The sequence below is a fragment of the Cygnus olor genome, chromosome 4 (genome assembly GCF_009769625.2).
Source record: "Cygnus olor isolate bCygOlo1 chromosome 4, bCygOlo1.pri.v2, whole genome shotgun sequence".
Taxonomy (NCBI): domain Eukaryota; kingdom Metazoa; phylum Chordata; class Aves; order Anseriformes; family Anatidae; genus Cygnus; species Cygnus olor.
Window position 1 is genome coordinate 6,312,008 of NC_049172.1, and position 19,535 is coordinate 6,331,542.

The 19,535-nt window shown below is 39.0% G+C and overlaps 2 protein-coding genes and 1 long non-coding RNA gene across 4 annotated transcripts in view; 2 read left to right on the forward strand and 1 right to left on the reverse strand.

Moving 5' to 3' along the window:
- The window catches only part of LOC121069928, a 249,969-nt gene extending 240,854 nt beyond the window's left edge, over window positions 1-9,115 (reverse strand). Inside the window, exons 1-2 of the long non-coding RNA XR_005819760.1 lie at window positions 8,992-9,115; window positions 8,097-8,250 (exon numbers count right to left, since the gene is read on the reverse strand). This is a non-coding gene — a long non-coding RNA (uncharacterized LOC121069928). The remainder of the gene's footprint in view (window positions 1-8,096; window positions 8,251-8,991) is intronic.
- LOC121069924 (radial spoke head protein 4 homolog A-like) lies at window positions 9,021-17,059 on the forward strand. The gene is made up of 7 exons (XM_040556453.1): window positions 9,021-9,190; window positions 9,332-9,705; window positions 10,192-10,423; window positions 12,067-12,819; window positions 14,421-14,562; window positions 15,361-15,478; window positions 16,639-17,059. The coding sequence occupies exons 1-7, from the start codon at window positions 9,152-9,154 to the stop codon at window positions 16,862-16,864; spliced, it is 1,884 nt and encodes a 627-aa protein (XP_040412387.1). The 5' UTR covers window positions 9,021-9,151; the 3' UTR covers window positions 16,865-17,059.
- A 93-nt stretch (window positions 17,060-17,152) lies between these two features.
- The window catches only part of CENPE (centromere protein E), a 40,195-nt gene continuing 37,812 nt past the window's right edge, over window positions 17,153-19,535 (forward strand). For both annotated transcript variants that reach the window (XM_040556451.1, XM_040556452.1), the window contains exons 1-4: window positions 17,153-17,606; window positions 17,706-17,797; window positions 18,641-18,730; window positions 18,809-18,927. In XM_040556451.1, coding sequence (XP_040412385.1) covers window positions 17,551-17,606; window positions 17,706-17,797; window positions 18,641-18,730; window positions 18,809-18,927 — 357 coding nt within the window. In that variant the 5' untranslated portion in view covers window positions 17,153-17,550. The remainder of the gene's footprint in view (window positions 17,607-17,705; window positions 17,798-18,640; window positions 18,731-18,808; window positions 18,928-19,535) is intronic.

The window sequence follows — 19,535 nt, forward strand, 5'->3', positions numbered from 1 at the left end:
AAGAAAATCTGAGCATCCTCTCTTGCAATCATCACTTAGGCAAAAAGCTCTGATTCAGGAAATCCAGTTCAGGAACAAAACTGCTGCTACTGCAACTCCAGTCTCTTTCAAGAGTGGCACCTCCACAAGTGAAATGAATTTTACCTTTAACTGCTAAATTTCAGATGTGGTGTTTTCTTTCTTCTGGCATATTATTAGCCAAATTTGTTTGCCTTCCCTAATAGTTAATCAACTCGTTGATTAGCAAGCGGTCCCACTGCTTGTTGACACTTTTTAATCTTACCTGCTCATCTCAAAACACTCTTGTTCCTTCACTTTCAAAATTAGAACAGGTAGAGAAAATTGGAAGGGAAGAAGATAGCATCATGAACCATCAAAAGATCCTGACACACCACGAGAGATTTTCAAGTAGCAAAAGCCTGCAGTTTCATGGATTGCAATAAAACTGATTTGATTAAACCCAGCTGAGAATAGCCTTATAATTACAGCTGTCTTATTTAGAAAGTCAGTATGATGATTATTGCTCTTTGTCACCACCTTTGTCCAAAAAAATTAAGTCTTTACTTTTACTTTTGGGGTTCAGTTAAATTCAATACTTTCAAATAGTGACACATTTAGAAGCGTGGGGGGTTTGCGTGTGTTTTGTTTTGGCCAAAATGTGGTCTTCTCTTTGTGCCATAATGCTGGCAGCAACTTCTTTACAACTAAACTAGAATGAAAACTGGTGAGATATCGGAATTACTTTTGCGTTAACAGCGGAGCTGCTAAACATTAAAAATCTCATACGGAGATTTTCTTTTTCCTCCTCGCATATGGAAGATACACCTACACAGATAGCTCTCAAACAACAAAAAAAAATGGGGGAGAGGGAGTGAGGTGGGGGGGAGATGAGGCTTGGGGAAGAAACTTACAAAATAGATATAGAATTTTGGAAACTATACCCTTTCCCAAAAGTAACTCTAATATCCGCATCTCTTGAGTACTTGGTAGGGTTTACTATTACTGTTTCATTGATTTACAGATTGAAGCCCTGTAAGACTTTTAAGATTAAGAAGTCGAGAACTCATCAAGAATGAAGACTTCTATTTATAAGCCTTTCCCTCTGACATTGTTTTGTTGTGTGTTTTTTTCTGGTTTTGGTACTTCAGTGTTAAGCAGATGAAGAGAAAGGCAATGTAAACATTACCATCTAAAACTGGACCTGAATGTTCTGCGAGCTATCTCACAACAATCCAGGAGGTTTATTACTGGCTTTAATTATTCCCAGTTAACAGTCTGGTCAATGAATTATTGAATAAATGGGAAGAGCGAAAGATTGACTAAGAATACATGGGAAGAAGTGTTGAATTAATCATTCCACAGAGGTCAATACAGGGTCATCACATCACTTAGATAAAGTTCAAACTCTGGATAAGGGATTTGAGGAAGTTTTGAATCAGAGCTACTTTAAGATCTTAGGCTGAGGAAGCGTCCCTATTCTAGCAAGTACACCACTCACATAAAAGGCAATGATGCACACCAGACACTATTACAATAACCACAGAAAGAAGAATGTTAACAAGATGTGTTTTAAGGCTCAGGGATGCAAAACTGAAGCCAAATGGTACATAATTAAACCTGTTAATTAGCTCAGAACCACACAGCCATAATATTCTTTTGAATACCAATAACATAAACTGAGCAAACATTTTCATTTGAGTTTCATGTTTGTTTCAAAGCAGTAGTTAAACCTCATAACAACACTGAGCAGTATTTATTAAATCTCCACCTAAAATACTGATTACCATGAGTTGTCAAGGAGATTGGAAACGTAGCACAGGCAGGCATATTAACCCTGCTAAATTTTTGTGCTGTAATTTATTTTCAATTGGTAAATGCACTCACTACTTTGAAAGTAAGAGATGTGGGCCTTTTTTCTTCTAAAACATGAAGAATGATTCTTATCGCTTCACATCTATATCTGTGCAAAAAGATTGTTTTTTAAATGTACAAACTTAGAACTTCTGTAGAATACCATTAATGAAAAATGTGTAATGCTGATTGATGGAATACAGGAATTTAAGCCATAACTGTCTCAATAAGGTACGGAGAACTTCAGTACTTAACTTCACAATGGAATTTGGCCCTCTGAATAAAGTGAGGGTCACTTGAAGAAGCAAAACACTGTCAGATTAACTGATGATGTTTGGACCTAGATTCTTCAAAGAGAAGTCTCAAACTCTATTGTGAGTTATTGTGATACCTTGAGTTTTTGCTCCCCGTGTTTTCTTCTTACAGTTACCGTATCCCGGAAAACTACTTAAGTAGTAGCTCACTTGGAACCTCTTACAAAGCCACTCATTGGCTATGCTCTACAGTCGTGGTTTTCCATTATAAAAGGTTAAAAAAAAAAATTGAAATGCGTGTTTTCAGTGTTAAGCAAAATAGATAGCAGAATTCTGCCCTGAACCAGCACCCCCTCAGACAGACCCAGCTGCCTTTCTGGAGAAGCAGGGAATATGATTTGAGGGAGCTGAATTCAGATCTTCCCCTGCCCAAGCTCTATCTAGGCTAATATGAAGGGTATATGCCCCCAGCAGATGTTCTTTAGGAACTAAGTCCTAACTATTCCTTTAGACAGTGAAGGAAAAAGTTGCTTTCTACCTCAGGAGAAGATGTATAAGTTGTGAATGTGAAAAAGATAATCATGACCCCTGAAAAAAAAGATAATAATGACCCCTTTAAGTTCTGAGAAGGGTGATTAAAGCCTAAAGAGATGCATCATTTATAGCATACCATGACAGAATTTCCATCTCTTGCTCAGTGCATGGTTTGTCACGTCTTTTTAATTCCCAAATATTTTATCCTTTCTATGTATATTAACTATAAGCATTAGAAAGAATTCTCAATCTCACTCCAGACAGCTAAAATTAAAATGTTTTAGTCCTTAACTTTTACATACTTAAGGGATGCCCTTAGAGTTTCCTACAAGGACACTTTTTTTCCTTTTCATATTTTGACAGAGAAATACAAATAAATATATGGTGTAATACGGATGCTTTGAACATCTTAACATCACTGACAGCTACAGAACCAGTTCTGTCCAACAGTATAAAAGAGGGAAGCAAATTTCAAATCCAGGTGATCAAGATGCTGTTTACAATGGCTATATAAATATTTTGCAGGAAAAACAGACTAATAGAATCTACTATCTAAATTCATGGCATATTTTCTATGGAAAACTTATTTATATGTAAAATAAGATGGAAACCATTGTATCAGAAATCTGGTGATATTTGCAAAAGTTACAGATATATAATACAGTGAAACAAACCTCAGAGACATTTTGTATGTACTCCCGTTGCCTTCTCCTAAATACAGTCTTTTGATTGCTGCTGCAAATTTTTGCCTTTTGTCATGTTTTTCACAGAAAAAAAAGTGAAAATGCGGTGAAAATAGAAACAATATCCAAAGTAATAAAAAAGAAAAAAATAGCAAAGAAGAAGAAAATATTTTTCAAGTGAACATGCTTATTGCTAGAATAAGTTAATAAAGGTAGCAAGATGTAGAACTCACAGGAAATTCTACATCTCTGGAAGAAGAAAATGGGACAGTTATCTGCAACAATACAAACTGAACCTAGGTGGCCAATTTACAATGAAAGAATATTTGAACTTCTAGAAATTATTTCCAGAGAAAATGACTGATCTAATGGTATTTCATAAAGTAACAATGATATAGCCGGATTTCTCCTTATTGGAAAACATCACAGAGTGAACTTTATAGACTTGCTTCCTCATTATGCTTTGAGTTGTATTTCAAATAGAGATCACAACTGCAATGTGAACTCAGCAGACAAATTAAAAACACTATTTCTGAGCTTGCTGTTATCATCAAACAAGTCAATTATTACACATCACACAGTCAAAATGGCAAAATACAGGGCACCTTGCTTGGACATTGTTAAACAAATATGGGCTGAAAAGTTGTATTTTTGAAAAAAAAAAAGTAATATGCTTTTCAAATACTTCTTCATGCTAATGTGCTTGATCCAAAGCTTGTCAATTCAGTAATGCTGATTTTATGACAGGACTACAATATAAAGATGGATTTTTGAGCAGAATTTCATATTTATTACTGAACCTAACATTGCAAGCTTCTCCTGTGTGAACGTTTTTACACATATACGTAATCCTAGTGAAACAACTTTTGTACATCATTAAGTTCCTCAGAACCTCCTAGGCATTTCCAGAGTCCATAATGAGAACAATGCTATCCGCACTTCTGCAGGGTTTTGATTTTAGACTATTTTATAAGTATTTGATAAACAGCACAGTATATGTTTACACAGTCCTTTTCCCAGTCATTTGAAAGGGTAAAATGCCAGGCCCAGTTCTCCATTTCCTCATTTTTTGTAAAATACTGCTGAATCACTATGCCCTGATTTACACTGCTGCTGCAGACTAGAGGGTTTACCACAGTCGGGAAAAAAAATATCAAATCCATTCTACAGTGAGAAGTGTTACAACACATATAGACGGGGAACAGCAAAATGGGAACTGACTGAAATGTATAATCCTTTCAAAGCGATTGCAGTTATTCTCACACTGAAGCTGAACAAAACTACTGCATATAATCATTATAAATTCAATGCAGTACCTAATATAACAGTTCATTTTATCACTCTCAGAAATACAGGTGTTTTTTTTTGTTTGTTTTTACAAATGTGAAAAGCGAGCCTCCTTTTTATTTACTATAAATTGTTGCTCCATTTTTATAATTTTAACTTTCTCTTAATCTAACATCAATAGAAACAAAATGCCCAAGAATTTCTCTATTGAACAAAACCTTCCCTCCTTTTCATCCCACCACCACCCCAGGAGAACTTCAGGAGCCCAGCAAGAAGACAGAAGCCAGTGAAGATCACTCAAGGCTGTGAGAGGCAGAGCAGAACAGGGTCTTGCCCCCACACACACCACACCACTCCTACGTAGTAACACCTGGAGCAAGCAAAGACCCTAGATTCCAACCACCAAATTTTCCCATTGCTTCAACAACACAACCATGAGGATCTGTGTGGCTCAATGCAACAAATTTGGCTGGTTCAGTTGATAAGAATAGTTCAGGAACACACACTTAAGAAGAGTTAGACTTGAAGGCGAGGCACTGCTCCAGCCAGCCACTTGGACCTCTCCACTTAACAGTCTACAAAAACACCGAAAAGAAGCTGAGCTGGCCCTGCATGGATCCAGAACAGGCCCACTTGAGCTCCTTATCGCAGCTGTAATGTGCCAGCAAGGACCAACTTTATTTTTTTTCACCTCACCCTTGCAATTATCACTCCACACAGCCCGTGAAATCTGCAGCAGCTGTGATCTAATAGACTTGTAAGAAATGGACAAGCTCTGAGCAACAGGACAAAGCATCTAGGCTGACAGTGGTTAAACTCAGGATGTATTTAAAAGAAGCACAACCTCTAACACCCTTTTTGCCAGAAAACTATGCCTTCTCCTTATAAATATCATCAAAACCCACAGCTCTCTGATGGCACTGAAAGAAATGACATGCCAAAATCAATGAAAATTCTAATAAAGTTTAGATACAGCACCTAGAAAGCACTAATCATGGTGTCCACTGCAAACTGTAATTTTTAGTCAGTCTCACAGTTCCCCAAAACAGAGAAATACCATTACCTCCAAAAATAGAAATCAATCACAGAGATGTTAGAACCCAGTATCTGAAAAACTTCCATATCCTGCATTTTTCACAACAAAAATCCTCACCAGGTCGTTATAATAACGTAGCTTGAGCAAGAGCTTTGTTCACAACATAGGCTTAGCACTCAGAATACCAGGTGATAGAAGATTTTCTCCCACCTTGAAATTTCGCTGCCTTACACCAACAAAATCATAGCCGTGTATAATTAAATGCATTTATTCAGCATTTTCCTGTAACTCAGGGTGATTTTCTGAACTCAGAGGATGCAAAATAAAGAACTGACACCTCTGGATGCAAAGTCATGCTCAGCCTTAGCCATGGCAACTCTCCCCTTCAAATCAGGATTAAAATCTGTTCATCCACATAAACCAGGTTATGGGAGTCAAATGCTGATGAAATGACAAAGGATGTAATCTTACTTTCACTGAAGTCCATAATAAAGCTCCCCCTGACTTCAGCAAGAGCAAAAAACAGCATCAGATTTCTACAAATTATTATTATTCTCTGCAAAGCACCTTACACATTTCCCATCAGACCCCTCCAGAAGGATGATGGTCTCTCAGCTTCCTAATAATATTGCCTCATAGAAAAGCACCTCTGACTGCCAGCACTAATTTAACTTCTCTGACCACCTGAGGAATACCATTTGACTTGAGAAAAGAATCAAGCCCTATGGAAGAACCAGAGACACACCAACACTAATAACTCTATGATACCCCTGTAACTAACGAAATTAAGTCAACGCCATGTTTTAAGAAGATCTTGTACAAGCATCTATTCCTCTCTGTACAATATACATCTAAGACTTGTAAAGTAACGTTTGCTTCCGTGTATACAAGCACTTAGATTTTTACCGGGAAATTGCTATTAAAAATTACAAATAGTTTCAATCAAATGTAAAACTATATTCTAAAAATGATGCTGAAATACATTTTGATGCTCTGGGTTAAAAAAAAAAAGAAAAAAAGATAAAATTTACATAGTTAAAGCCACTTGTGTATTTAATGGAGTATAAATTTGTGTGAAACTGCTTTGGAACTGAGGAGAAATTAATGTTGCTAGCTTCTGAACAGAGAAAAAACATAAGTAGCAGTTTTGTAGTTAACAATCTTTTCATACTTTTTTCTTGAAGTCTTTTAGTTACACGCAGATTGACCGTATTTAATTCATAAACATACATTAAAGGAAAAGGTAAAGTTCATCTTCACATGCTCAGGGGCACTTCAGTCTTAAACATGATTTGCAACCTAAAAATTGACTAATTAGGCCTTCCTCTCTAGCGAGCTGACAGACAGCACACCTGGCAGCTGCTTGCAGGAACACTTTTTGCACAGAAAGCATTAGCACCCAGCTCCTAAGACAAGGGCAAAATGCAGATAAACTTGCTTGCCCACTTCACAGGAACCACCTCACTGGTTACAGCTGCTACTTATCAGTCTGATGGTGAAAGCATGCTTCTGGGAAGACACACATGTGGGACCTGCAACTGGGCTTTTTAATTCAATGATTGCTTTCAAATTAACAGAGCACAGAAGGATTCCTATGTGAAATGGGAAGCTCTATTCAGATTCCCCTACCAGTGCAAGTGTGTTCAAAATTCAGCAATGAAACTGTACTGCAATGCAACAAATGTTCAGTTCTACATGTGAGATTTTATACCACCTCTGGATCTGCGACTGGAAGTCAGCAGACGACAAGATTTCAGTTTAAAAAGTGCTGTTGAAAAAATGTCTTGAATTCATAGTACAAGAGAGACCATCTGCTGTGGTCATGTATCAACACAAGCCATTAGCATGTCTCCCTTGGAAAAACATTAGCAAATACTTTAGTTACTCTTCAGCTAATTAACACATCCTACTGATTGTGTTTGCCACAGTGAGATTCTGCAGTATTATTGTATATATTCAGTTGCTGTTCTTCTTTATTGGTAAGAGATCATGACATCATGTTGATAAAACATCCTTCTGCACTGAGGTACTCTCTGCCCTGAGACCCTCGTAGATTTAATAATCTATATAATAGTAAAGGCAGAGAGTAACACTATGGCAAAATACACATGCTCTAAATTTTCTCTTTCTTTGCTAATAGAGATTTAAAGATAAAGCACTTGGCCTTTCTTGAGCAGGTGCCTCACAAAACATTACACAAATAATGATAATTTTATACATTTTATAGAAATTAATTACTAAACAACAAATCAAGGTTTTCCTCCAAATAAGAATTACGGATAGCAAATAAAAAGTAATTCACAAGTACTGTAGCGCCCTCTGCAGTTGATGTGTAAGCTCTGCAAATAACATCTGCAAAATTGCGACCTTCGGCACATTCCTTGCAAATACCAGGAAGTCAAAACCTCTTCATGTTGAAACTCAGCACAATTAACATTTTCATGATATTACCTTACTTATTGGCATCACAGGGACGTTGTACAGGAACTTTTAAATTCTTCTTCTAAATGCCTTGCCTATGAAAGGATGTGGAAAGCTGTTTTGTTGTTGCTGCTGTTCAAAGTCAGATTCCTCAGTGGTACTTCTGGCATTCACTCTCTTGGAACTGCAAAGCAATTTGCAATGCCTCATCAGAATTATTTTTTTCTGGTTACTTCTAAGAAGTATCCAAAATAAGCTGTATTTATAAAAAATTATGTTAATTCATCCATTGATCACAGATTAAGAATATTTTACAGTTCAAACAGCTGCGCTATTTTGTTTTATAACGTTAACAGGGCATTTTGCAGAGATGCGTACAGCTCCAATTTCTTCACTCGGGTACCCTGGCATGGTATTATTTTTCATGTCGAATTTTTAGAAAACATTTGACACTTACTCTTGGGACGGCCAGCTTTAGACGTTTGTTTAAATGTGCTTGCCTAAAGGCTTAAGAAAAAAACAACTACTTGTTTTATAGCCTCTTTGTTGAATACTAGGTACATGTTTAGTCAACTAGTAAGAGTTCTTTACTGACTTGGTCATAAGCAATTAAGATGATGTGAGGTTGATCATAAGCAACAAAGGACATGATTTACATGAGAAACTTTTTGACATACAATGAAGGTTTTAAACTTTAACATAACTTCAACCAGCTGTTGTAGTTGGTAGTGCTGTAGCACAACACCTGATGGAGCTGCAAAAGCATGCCCCACTGTGCTACCACATTTCTGTCAAGCAAATCTTGAGTAACTAAAAAGTCAGCAGGTTCTTCCCTTGTAACACTGAAACTCGTCCTTAGCATTTTAACATTTGATTACTGGTGGGAAGCGGGGACGCTCCGAACGCTGCCCCCTTCGGAGCCCACCTGTAATGGCGGACTCCAAACGCCGGCGGGGCGCGGCGGCAAATGGCGGCGGGTGTCCGGCCCTTCCTCAGCACCGCCGCCGGGCACACCCCTTCCGGGCCCCGCGCCTCTAGCAACGGCGGCCGACTCTTTCGGTCTCTCTGAGGAGTCGGGGTCTCGGATGTCAGAAGAGGGTGCAGGTTCCCGGGAACACCAGGAGGTAGGGTTGGGGGCTAATCAGCCCCAAGAGCTGGAAAGGAGGGTCTCTCAGCAGCAGGTACCCTGCTGAGACCCCTACTGACGAGAAAGTGTCGGTCAGGCACCCTATAAATTACTGACCGTGACTCAATATCATCCATAGGGGATGGAACAAGCCTCTAATGAGCACCAGGTACCGGAAATAAGCTTCAGCCAGAGATATGCGGAGGGACAGGACTCTCACCAGGCGCAGGAGGCAAGACAAAGCATGAATCAGTCCAAAGCACTGGGATTTGACCTTTACCAAACACAGGAACCAAGAAGTGCCTATCAGACATATGGAGTAGGACAAGAGCATTACCAAGCCTATGAAGATGGGCATGGCCCCTATCAACCACATGAACCCGGTTATGGGCTCTATCAACCAGGATACAGCCCATATGATGATCAAATACCAGATCCCGAAGCCCGAATGCTGGCAATTCAGAATGCAAAAGCCTACTTGCTGACGAGCAGCACAACATCTGGCCTGAACTTGTAAGTCTGCAAAAGAGACAAGAGTGAAAGGGGTAGGAAGTATTAGTGGAGATGAAAGTAGTGGTGAAAGGGTAAAGGGTTATGCTATCAGGGATAGCAGAGTATAGAAAAGCAGAACATGTTATAAATGCAGTATTTAATCACTATGCTATAATTGTGTGTCTGGCCCCTTTCAATCAAAATTCCAAAGGGAATTTATGGTGTTCAAAGAGACTTCGATTAGATTAAGGCCAGATTTGAATTCTGCTTTAGCTCCTCGGTCAGATGTGGGATAAACGAAAAATGGAAGATGAGGCTACTCTTAAGTATATTACAAAGAGGCTAGTTTTAAGTCTAATTTCCCAAAATCCTGCATGATCCCTTTTCATCTAACTGTTCCAATTTCTCTGAAGCCCAGGTGATTAGCTTGTACTTTTGATATTAAAAACAATATTCTAAGACTTCTGTAATAGTAGGTCAATAATAATACTTATATTTATATGACAGATATGATCATCTTGCTAATACGCTAACAAAGATCCTGGATGAACAGCCCACAAATGCGGTAGACATAATTGAGAATATCAGCAAGGATGTGAAGTGGGCTCAATTTCAGAAAAAAATGGATACTCTTCGAGATGAACCTGCAATGCTTCCAACATTTGAATCTGCAGAAAGGCGTAAAACTTTGTTCCTCAAGGCATATGAAGAAGGAGATGAAGAACTAGAAGAAAAGATAGTGAGTTATTATCAGGCAACAATAGATATCAAATATACTGGAGAGATGGGTGGCAGGTGGCAGGAAGGCAAAAGAGAAAAGGTGGAAGTTGTGGTCTCCTTCATAATATTGCCTCTCATGATTGCATGAAATGATTAACAGCCACAGTAGCATGTACCCTCTTCACAGTTAAGTTGGTCCCGTGTCAAGTTGTGAAGAAAACACAGCTGGTTACTTAGTTTGGAATTTAGTTGCTGCAGTAAATCTAGTATCCTGAGCTTTTAAAAGCATAGATGTTCTGGAGATGATAAATAGAAAGGAAAGCTTACACTATCTCTCATACGCTCATTCAACCTGGAATATTCCACCCAAATTCTTTTCTTTATCTAAACCTGATATTTCTTTACCTAAAGTAACCATAATTCTGGATACTTCTTTCAGAATATTATGCACAGTTGCTACTGTAAAATAGAGAATTTTGTGTGCCTTCCAGCTCCAGCTGCAGTTCCAGTCCTTCCTTCTCCAACTAGAAAAAAAAAATATATGGTTACAAGAAGAAAAAACTATTAGAATCAAAAAGCCATTTCATTAAACAGGGAAATTTTCAGTATTTAGTTGGTTATATGTGGAAGTATTTGTACTCAAAGAAAAATTAAGAGAATTCTTGTGAAAACTAAGGGAAAAAAAAGATAAGACATTGATTTTCATATGAAATTACCAGGATATATTCAAATGAATTGTCATCATAGAATACAAATCCTAACAATAGAAAATACATTATTGCATCTTTTCCATAGCCTATTATTAATTTTACAGTAACAGTATACAGTATGTAATGGTAAAAAATGGACAAAAGTGGGGAGTTTCAGAAAGGAATTTTTCGTACTTGTATCTACCTTGCTTTGACATAATAAACCTGGAAGATCTAGGGATATTCCATGTGAAACCAGCACTACTTCTTCCAAATTCCCTACCCTGTTGTGCACAACTTAGTATGTTTTAATCACCTACACCCATGAAATGAGAGACTGGCCATAAAGCAAATGGAAACACTTAATAAAATCCTCATTATCAGCATTGTTCTGCCCCTCTTGAATCCAGCTGGGGTGTTACTACTGACTTCAGTAAGAGTAGGGGACAATATTTCATACTAACTGTAACAGATTCCATCTTAAATAATGAAGGGAGCTTTATGCCAAAGTATCCAAAAGAACAACATTCATTTCAGAGAAATATTGTTGCCCTGGTGTCTAAATGTATAAAATATGTTTCTGCTTTCCCCACATGCATCTGCCACAAACACAAGGCAACACAGCAGCATTGTTTGCAGGCGTCAAGGCCTCTTATACAGAAAACCTGCGCTAGCACTGTGTAGATCCCTTGTGAGAATTCTTTCTGTACTTTGCAATAATTAAAAGTGAATTTGAAAATTGAGATCTTGTATTCTAAAAGCTGCACTTCATCTGTGTTCTCTTCTTTATCCTTACAATGTCATTTTTAATTTTTCTAAATGATAGTGGAAGATGTAAATGAATGTCAGCAGAGCTTTTTGAGAGTGTGCACTATAGGAAAGCGAAGTATGACTTTCAGTAGATAAATTGTTCAATCTTTCAAATAGATAATTTTATTATTACTCAGCTCTATCTCATGATTTTCTTTACTAGGGAGAGACTCCTCTACCTAACGTGATGGAAACAGCCTTTTATTTTGAACAGGCTGGAATTGGCTTGAGCAAAGATGAATACTATCACATATTTCTTGCCCTTAAAAAACTAATTAGTGCTCAGCCAATCCAGACATGTCGCTTCTGGGGCAAAATTTTGGGCCTGGAGATGAACTATATTATAGCTGAAGTACAATTCCAGGAGGGAGCAGAGGAGGAGGAAACAGAAGAGGAAGAAGTTACTGATGAAGGAGAGAAAAGGATGGGTGAAGTCGAAGATGAAGATGAGGAGAAAGAAAAAGATGAACCACCAAAGTCTACCTATAAGCCCCCACCTGTCATCCCAAAAGAAGAAAATGGAACTGGGGCTAATAAATATGTCTACTTTGTTTGCAATGAGCCTGGCAAACCCTGGGTGAAGTTGCCTCCAGTGACACCAGCACAGATTGTCTGTGCCAGGAAAATCAAGAAGTTCTTCACTGGTAGGCTGGATGCTCCTATTGTGAGCTTCCCTCCTTTCCCTGGAACTGAGGCCAACTACCTGCGTGCACAGATAGCTCGGATCTCAGCAGGAACCCACGTCTGTCCCATTGGATTTTACCGGTTTGCGGAGGAAGAAGGAGATGAAGATGAGGAAGGGGGAGGAGGAAGAGATACATATGAAGAAAACCCTGATTTTCAGCCTCTTTCTGTGGCTGAAATGGTGGAGTCTCTCTCCACATGGGTACACTATGTGCCGAGTATTTTAAAGCAGGTATGTTCTCACATAGGTCACATTGACCTCAGATACCATTCTCGCTGTAGTACTACTAGTGCTTCAGAATGTAAATGAAGCTCCTCACCGACTCATTTGAACTATTCGGCAGAAATAGTACTGGACTGAAAAGATTTTCTACAGAAAATGTATTAGATACATTATATAATATATAAATGTGTTGCACATATTTAAATATTAGAAGGTTCCTAAATATACATATGTTTCATGATTTTTTCGGTCTTCAGGTGCAAACCTATCTTTAGATAACCATGTAGGGTTAGACCTTGATAGATAATTATTTCTGGCAGTCTTCTATATTGGGTTGCCTCTCTTGAAATCCTCACTTGACAAAAATGTTTTTAATTCTGTTTTCTTGGATAGGATGCTAAATTCCAGATAGCTTATGATCGTATGCTAAACGAAACTTATTTGGTGTTTTCTTCTGGTTTACCTTCTGTTGCTTGCTTTCTGCTGTGAAACATGCAAACAAAAAAGCTTAAAAACTTAAAACCAAAACATTGTAAATAAAATTGTAGCATAAAATATTTGTTATATCAGGTTAGTGCTGGAAAAAGGTTTTACTAATGCAGTCATCTTTCCTGGATACCAACTTAAGAATGGTAGTGTAAAATAACAGCAAGTACTAGGAAATAAAGTTTAATTTTATTACCAGCAAAGCAATAGTTCTAAAAATAAAATCTATTATCATTAGAATTTTAAGAGCATTTTGTAATGTTCCTCTGATTGGTAGCTAAAAAATAAGGCAGACTTTAAAAGGAATTCTGTAAGATTCTGTAAGTCTTTAAAAGTCTGTAAGTGTTCATCTCTTAGCTTGCAATAACTGGTAATCTAGCAAGGATACAAACCCAACAGGCAAGGATTGAACTAAATTCCTATCTTCTGGAGCTTCTGTTCACTGTGAACATAAAGATAATTTGGCATAAAAACACATGGGATGCTGTGGTCTTTCTTGTGCCTTCTGTGTTCTGTAATTGTTGAACTGAAATACAGAGTACAAGGTAAGACTTTGCACACGCATTTCAAAAGCTTGTTTAGACTTAGGCCCAGGTGCACAGGGACAGGATGTTCTGTCTGTCTTCTGTGCATGTTCACAGCCTGTGCCTGACAAGGAAGAGACAGATAATGCCAGCATGTTTGTGACCAATAAAGGCCAGCAACAAGTTACTATTTCTTCGCAAGATGAATATTGAAATAAATGTTTGCTTAATGATACAATCCCAGTCAATAAGTATAGGATTTTTGTCTTTTTGATGAAGTCCAGTGTCTATCATCAGCATGGATTGATTGTACTTAAAAGAAATGAAAACTACAAAATAGCTGAAAGCTGATCAGAGAGCTATGAGGTCATTCTGCAATAATAAGCAGGGATAAGGAATGAATGAGGGATAAAGAGAGCACTCTGCCAAGAGGATACATACAGCTCTCTGTCAACAACATACCAATTATGGAATATATATTTTTTTTCTTTTCCCCCACTTGCGCTTGTGTGTGCACGTGCCTGAACCAATTGTTTTAACTGGCTTGCATTCTTTCATTGATTGTTGCATGTATTTATTATTTTCCCTTACTGATTATAGGGTCGTTGTGTTTGGATTAACTCTTTACAAAAATCAGAGGAAGAAGAAGAAGGTGAAGAGGAGGAGGAGAAAGATGAGGAGCCAGATGAACTACAGCAAGAAATAGGACCTCCCCTTCTCACTCCACTCTCTGAAGATGAAGGTACTCCTCATAGAATACAGTTTTTGTTAGAGCCACTGGGAATATTGGCGTTTAGATAGAAAATATTTGAAGTTATAGTCCTCTGATGCTTCACAGAACAATGTAGTTTGCCGTTGTAGGGTAACCACATTCTTTTACAAAATTGATCAAATGTGAAATGGTTAACAGAATTGACCTTAAAACTGAAATGATTGGGTTTACTAGTTAACAATCCTGCTGAGAATAAAGGGAAAAAATATTCAGATATGTCAAGCTACTGGAAGTTCCAGACAGCTCACACCTGAAATACATTCAGCTATTTTTCCATCACCTTTGTAGACAGAAGAAAAGCGTGCACACAAAAATAAATATATGTTCACACATGCATAGATATACAAATAAGAATTTATATCCTCTAGCATATTACTGCAGCAAATCATAGAGATATGGAAACCTAAATATTAGATTGTAGCCATAGCAAATTATTTTTCAACTCGCCATTCTTTGATCAGGGTGAAATACGTATGTAATTTATCCCTCAGTGATAAAAAATCCTTGACAAAAGAAACAGCAGTGAGTACTACTGCATTTCAAGAACATGATCCTTTCTGTTGGCATCCATGTGATACCTACCCCTGCATCCAAACCACCTGTCTGAACACAATGTCTACATTTGTTGCTTGTGACTTAGTTCTTCTAACGTGCATCTTAATATAACCATTGCCTGAGTTCTGTGAAAGCCTTGTAGCTCAGTCTTAAATATTTCGTAGTGGCTTGTAAGTCAATTTATTCATATAGTGTGTGTTTGGCTGCCTGCAGGAATTCAAAACATCCCTGCTTGGACAGCTCAGCCTTCTACAAACCTGATCCCTCAATATGCTGTTGCAATCCTTCAATCTAACCGATGGCCTGGAGCATACGCCTTTGCATCTGGCATGTGAGTAGCCAGTTGACATGGTTACAACACAGACTATATGCTGAACACATACATGCCCGATGAAGTCAAATTTGGTTTATTATTAATTTATTGACTGAATTATAACTATTCCTGAGACTGATAGAGAAAGCCACTTAAGTGTGCACAGCATCAGTATGTGTTCAAGACTGAAAATGAAGAATCTTTGGAAATGCTAGCATAAAACTGATGCATGTAAATGTCCAGTTAGTGTTTGGCCACAGTCCTGGATTTAAAACCTGTATTCTTGAGTCTGTGGTGCTTTCTACAAATTAGCTTAATTCTTTTGTTCTAATTTTCAGTTGTTTCTATTATACACAGTACAGTCACTACCACTAGAAGCTTTAAATGAGCACTGGAGTTGGTTTCAGAAATGGCTCTATGTTACTAATGTGAAGTTGGAGTCATATAGCAATATCACACAGTGACAGAGTGTAGCATTCATCATTTTAGCACTTGGGGATTTTTAAGTGGAAGGTATACAATCATAGAATGGTTTGGGTTAGAAGGGACCTAAAGATCATCCAGTTCCAACCCCACTGCCATAGGCATGGACACCTCCCACTAGACCAGGTTGCCCAGGTAGACCAGCCTGGCCTTGAACAGTTCCAGAAATGGGGCATCTACAGCTTCTGTGGACACCCTGTTCTGGTGCCTCACCACCCTCAAAGAATTTCTTCCTCATATCTAATCTGTATCTACCCTCTTTCCAGTTTAAAAGCATTACCCCTTATCCTATTGCTACATGCCCTTATAAAAAGTCTCTCCTCATCTTTGTTTTAAGACCCCTTTAAGTACTGAAAAGCTTCAATGAGGTTTCCTTGGAGCCTTCTCTTCCCCAGGCTGAACATCCACAGCTCTCTCAGCCTGTCTTCACAGGAGAGGTGCTCCAGCCCTCTGATCATCTTCATGGCCCTCCTCTGGACGTACACTAACAGCTCCACATCCTTCTTGTGCTGGGGGCCCCAGAGCTGGATGCAGTGAATCCAACAGTTAGAAAGAGATGTGTTCTTTTAAACACGTGTTATAGGGAGCTTGCGCTCTATTTGCACAGCAGAGTAAGGAACCCTGAGAGTATCTGCACTGATATTTTGTTGCAGGGAGATTGTGTGAACTTTTCACCATTATTTTTTTTTTCTCAGGAAATTTAATAATATCTACTTTGGCTGGGGTCACAAGTACAGTCCAGAAAACCATACACCTGCACTGCCTGGGACAGTGCAAAAAGAATACCCCGATGGGCCAGAGATCACCGAGGCCACAGACCCAGCAGTGGAAGAGGAGCTGGCTTTCAAGGCTGCAAAGGAGAAAGCCGTAGCCGCAGCTGAGAAGAAGAAGAACCGGAGGGTGATGAAGAGGAAGACATGATTAAAATATAGGAAACAAGAATACTTAAAAAGGTTAAATATTTATAGGGTTTTAATAAATAGATCGTAAATGAGTTGATCTTAAATGTAAGCGGGAGATGCTTATTTTGGGGGTTTCTGTAGGCTCCTTGGAGCTGCCTCTCCCAAAAAGATGAATAGTATTTTAATAAATAGATCGTAAACAAGTTCATCTTAAATGTGAGTTGAAGATGCCTTATTTTGGGGGTTTCTGTAGGCTCCTTAGAGCTGCCTCTCTCCCTGCAGTGCCACGAAGCCCCCTTGGCTTCCACAGGAAAGCAGCACCGAGAGCCTTTTCCAGGCGAAAAGGGAGACTGCCTGCCTCTGATTCCTCAAGTAACGTAGCTGTGAGCTGAACAGCTTCGAGATACTTCTCTAACCGGCGCTTCAAAACCGATATAAACCGTATAAACGAGACAAAAAGGGGGTAACACCTGCCCCACCCGTGCGGACAGCCATTTTGCGCCCGCTCCCTCACGGCTCTCTGAGTCACCGCCCCCACGGGCGCCATTCTCCCCTCGTCAGCGAGTGGTGCGCTCCGCCGCGGCGCGGGCCAATAGGAAGCGGCCTCGGGCCAAGTTCAAACTCCGGCGGCGGTTGGGGCCGGGCTGCGTGACGGGGGGCGAGGGGGAGCGCCCGGCACCTGAGGGGCGCCTGAGGGCCGCGGGGATGGCGGAGGAAGGGGCCGTCACCGTCTGCGTGCGGCTGCGGCCGCTCATTGCCAGGTGAGGGCGAGGCTCTGTGAGGGGAAGGGGGGCGGTAGACCCGCGGCATGGGGGTGCGGATCGGAGCTAATGAGGATAACGGGGTGTTTTGCCTTGTAGGGAAAGCGCTCTGGAGGATAAAGCGTCGCTTTACTGGAGGAGTGAGAATAATACGATTTCGGAAGTGAATGGCACCAAAGTGTTCAGTTACGGTAAGTATGTGGAAATAAGCAGCTTGGAGCTTACATGGGCCTTCATTACTGTACAACTTGAATACATACTAACACTGGTTACCATAGCTTTTGCAACATCATAGTTCTCTTTTTTTTTTTTTTTTTTTCCCCAGTCTCAGAATTCTTCAGATATTCCATTAAGGCATACGGTGTTTTTGTTGTAGTGCAGACCAGGAACTCACCTTTTGAAGTCAACTTCCTGCTATAAGTTACTTTTCCTGTGCTGGTCTGCACTGCAAAGTGTTTTTGGAGCACAGGAGCTGGGTTCCGTTTATATGGAAGCAAGGTGGAAGATGCCCTCTGTAGCGTACTCACATTTCAGTTACAAATGGCTATGGTTAGCCCAGAGCATTGGGGTAACGTGAATGTGAGATCCTGTAGCTCTTTCACTTTAAGCATCTTCCTACTGATCCGCTGTACTTGCCTCCAAACACAATTTTTCCAAAGTGTACAGATGAACGTGTCCCAAGCTACAGCTTTAAGAAGTTGCCTGTCTTGTCAAGCTGACAGTCCTGATACGTAAATTAGCCTTAACCATTTTTAGGATGAAATGGGATGACTGATTAACTGCGTCTGTCATTCTTAGTTTCTTTGATTCTCTGTTGTCTTTGCATCATAACTCTTTTGGTTTTGAGTTTAATCTTTTATTCCTTAAGTCTGGCACAGTAGTGACACAATTGTGTTTTATGTTTAAATTATCCTATAAAGACTCTGTCCATGATACAACAATTGAAGTCAGCGTTGTTGAATAAGATGACAGCTTGTTTTTACTTTGCAGTGCAAAGTCCTTACGTGCTTTATTTCTTATTTTTTTTTTTTAAGATCGTGTCTTTCACTCAAATGACAACACACAGCAATTATACGAAGGTGTAGCTGTTCCAATTATACAGTCAGCCGTGCAAGGTTACAATGGTAGGTTTTACAATTGTGTTTTAATCCTATTTGTAATGTAATTTAGAAATAATCAGTAAAACTTAATCATCTTCCTAGGCACAATCTTTGCATATGGACAGACTGCCTCAGGGAAGACGTACACAATGATGGGAAATGAAGATTCTGTGGGCATTATCCCTAACGCAATTCAACATGTCTTCAAAATTATTTGTGAGGTGAGTAACTCCGTGAAATTGAAGTGACTGAAAGGGCTAGCAGTATTTTTGAATGTTACAGGAAAAATAATTTTAGCATTAAGGAGTTTATGAAGAAAATAAACAGTTTATATTGGACGATATGTTGCACTCACTTTGCTAAGCTTGCAGAGATGTGGTTGGTTTTAAAAAATAAAAAAATGTGGAATACTTGGAATCAAATCAGTAACAAAACAGTTGTTTTTAAACTTGCAAATATATTACACTTGAATTACAAGCTTAGGTAAAGTGATGTGAAGCTTTGTCCTTTATTCTTCTATTTTCAAACTTAGCTTCAAAATATTAACTATATTAAAGACTTTTTTTTTAAAGTGGGAAGAATATTGAACTGAATTTACTTACTTCGGGCTTTCAAAAGAATCATAAGCCAGATTGGTCAATGCTAATAGTTCCAGAGTCGTCTGGGAATCTAGGTATGACATGGTCCAGAACCATACTAGAAAGGATTCCCTGGGTCTGCACCCAGGACATAGGACACTGGCTGTCTAAGCATAGGACACTGAAGCCCTCTGTGCTGGGGAATGGAATAGCAGATTGATGTGAGCATAGCAGGAGCAGTATGTAAGGAA

What these genes read in the sequence shown, in the direction of transcription:
- LOC121069924 (XM_040556453.1), top strand. Translation starts at nt 9,152, where the DNA reads ATGTCAGAAGAGGGTGCAGGTTCCCGGGAACACCAGGAG. An exon ending in GTTCCCGGGAACACCAGGAG is followed by an intron (nt 9,191 to 9,331) that starts GTAGGGTTGGGG and finishes TATCATCCATAG; the next exon opens with GGGATGGAACAAGCCTCTAA. An exon ending in AAGAACTAGAAGAAAAGATA is followed by an intron (nt 10,424 to 12,066) that starts GTGAGTTATTAT and finishes TTTCTTTACTAG; the next exon opens with GGAGAGACTCCTCTACCTAA.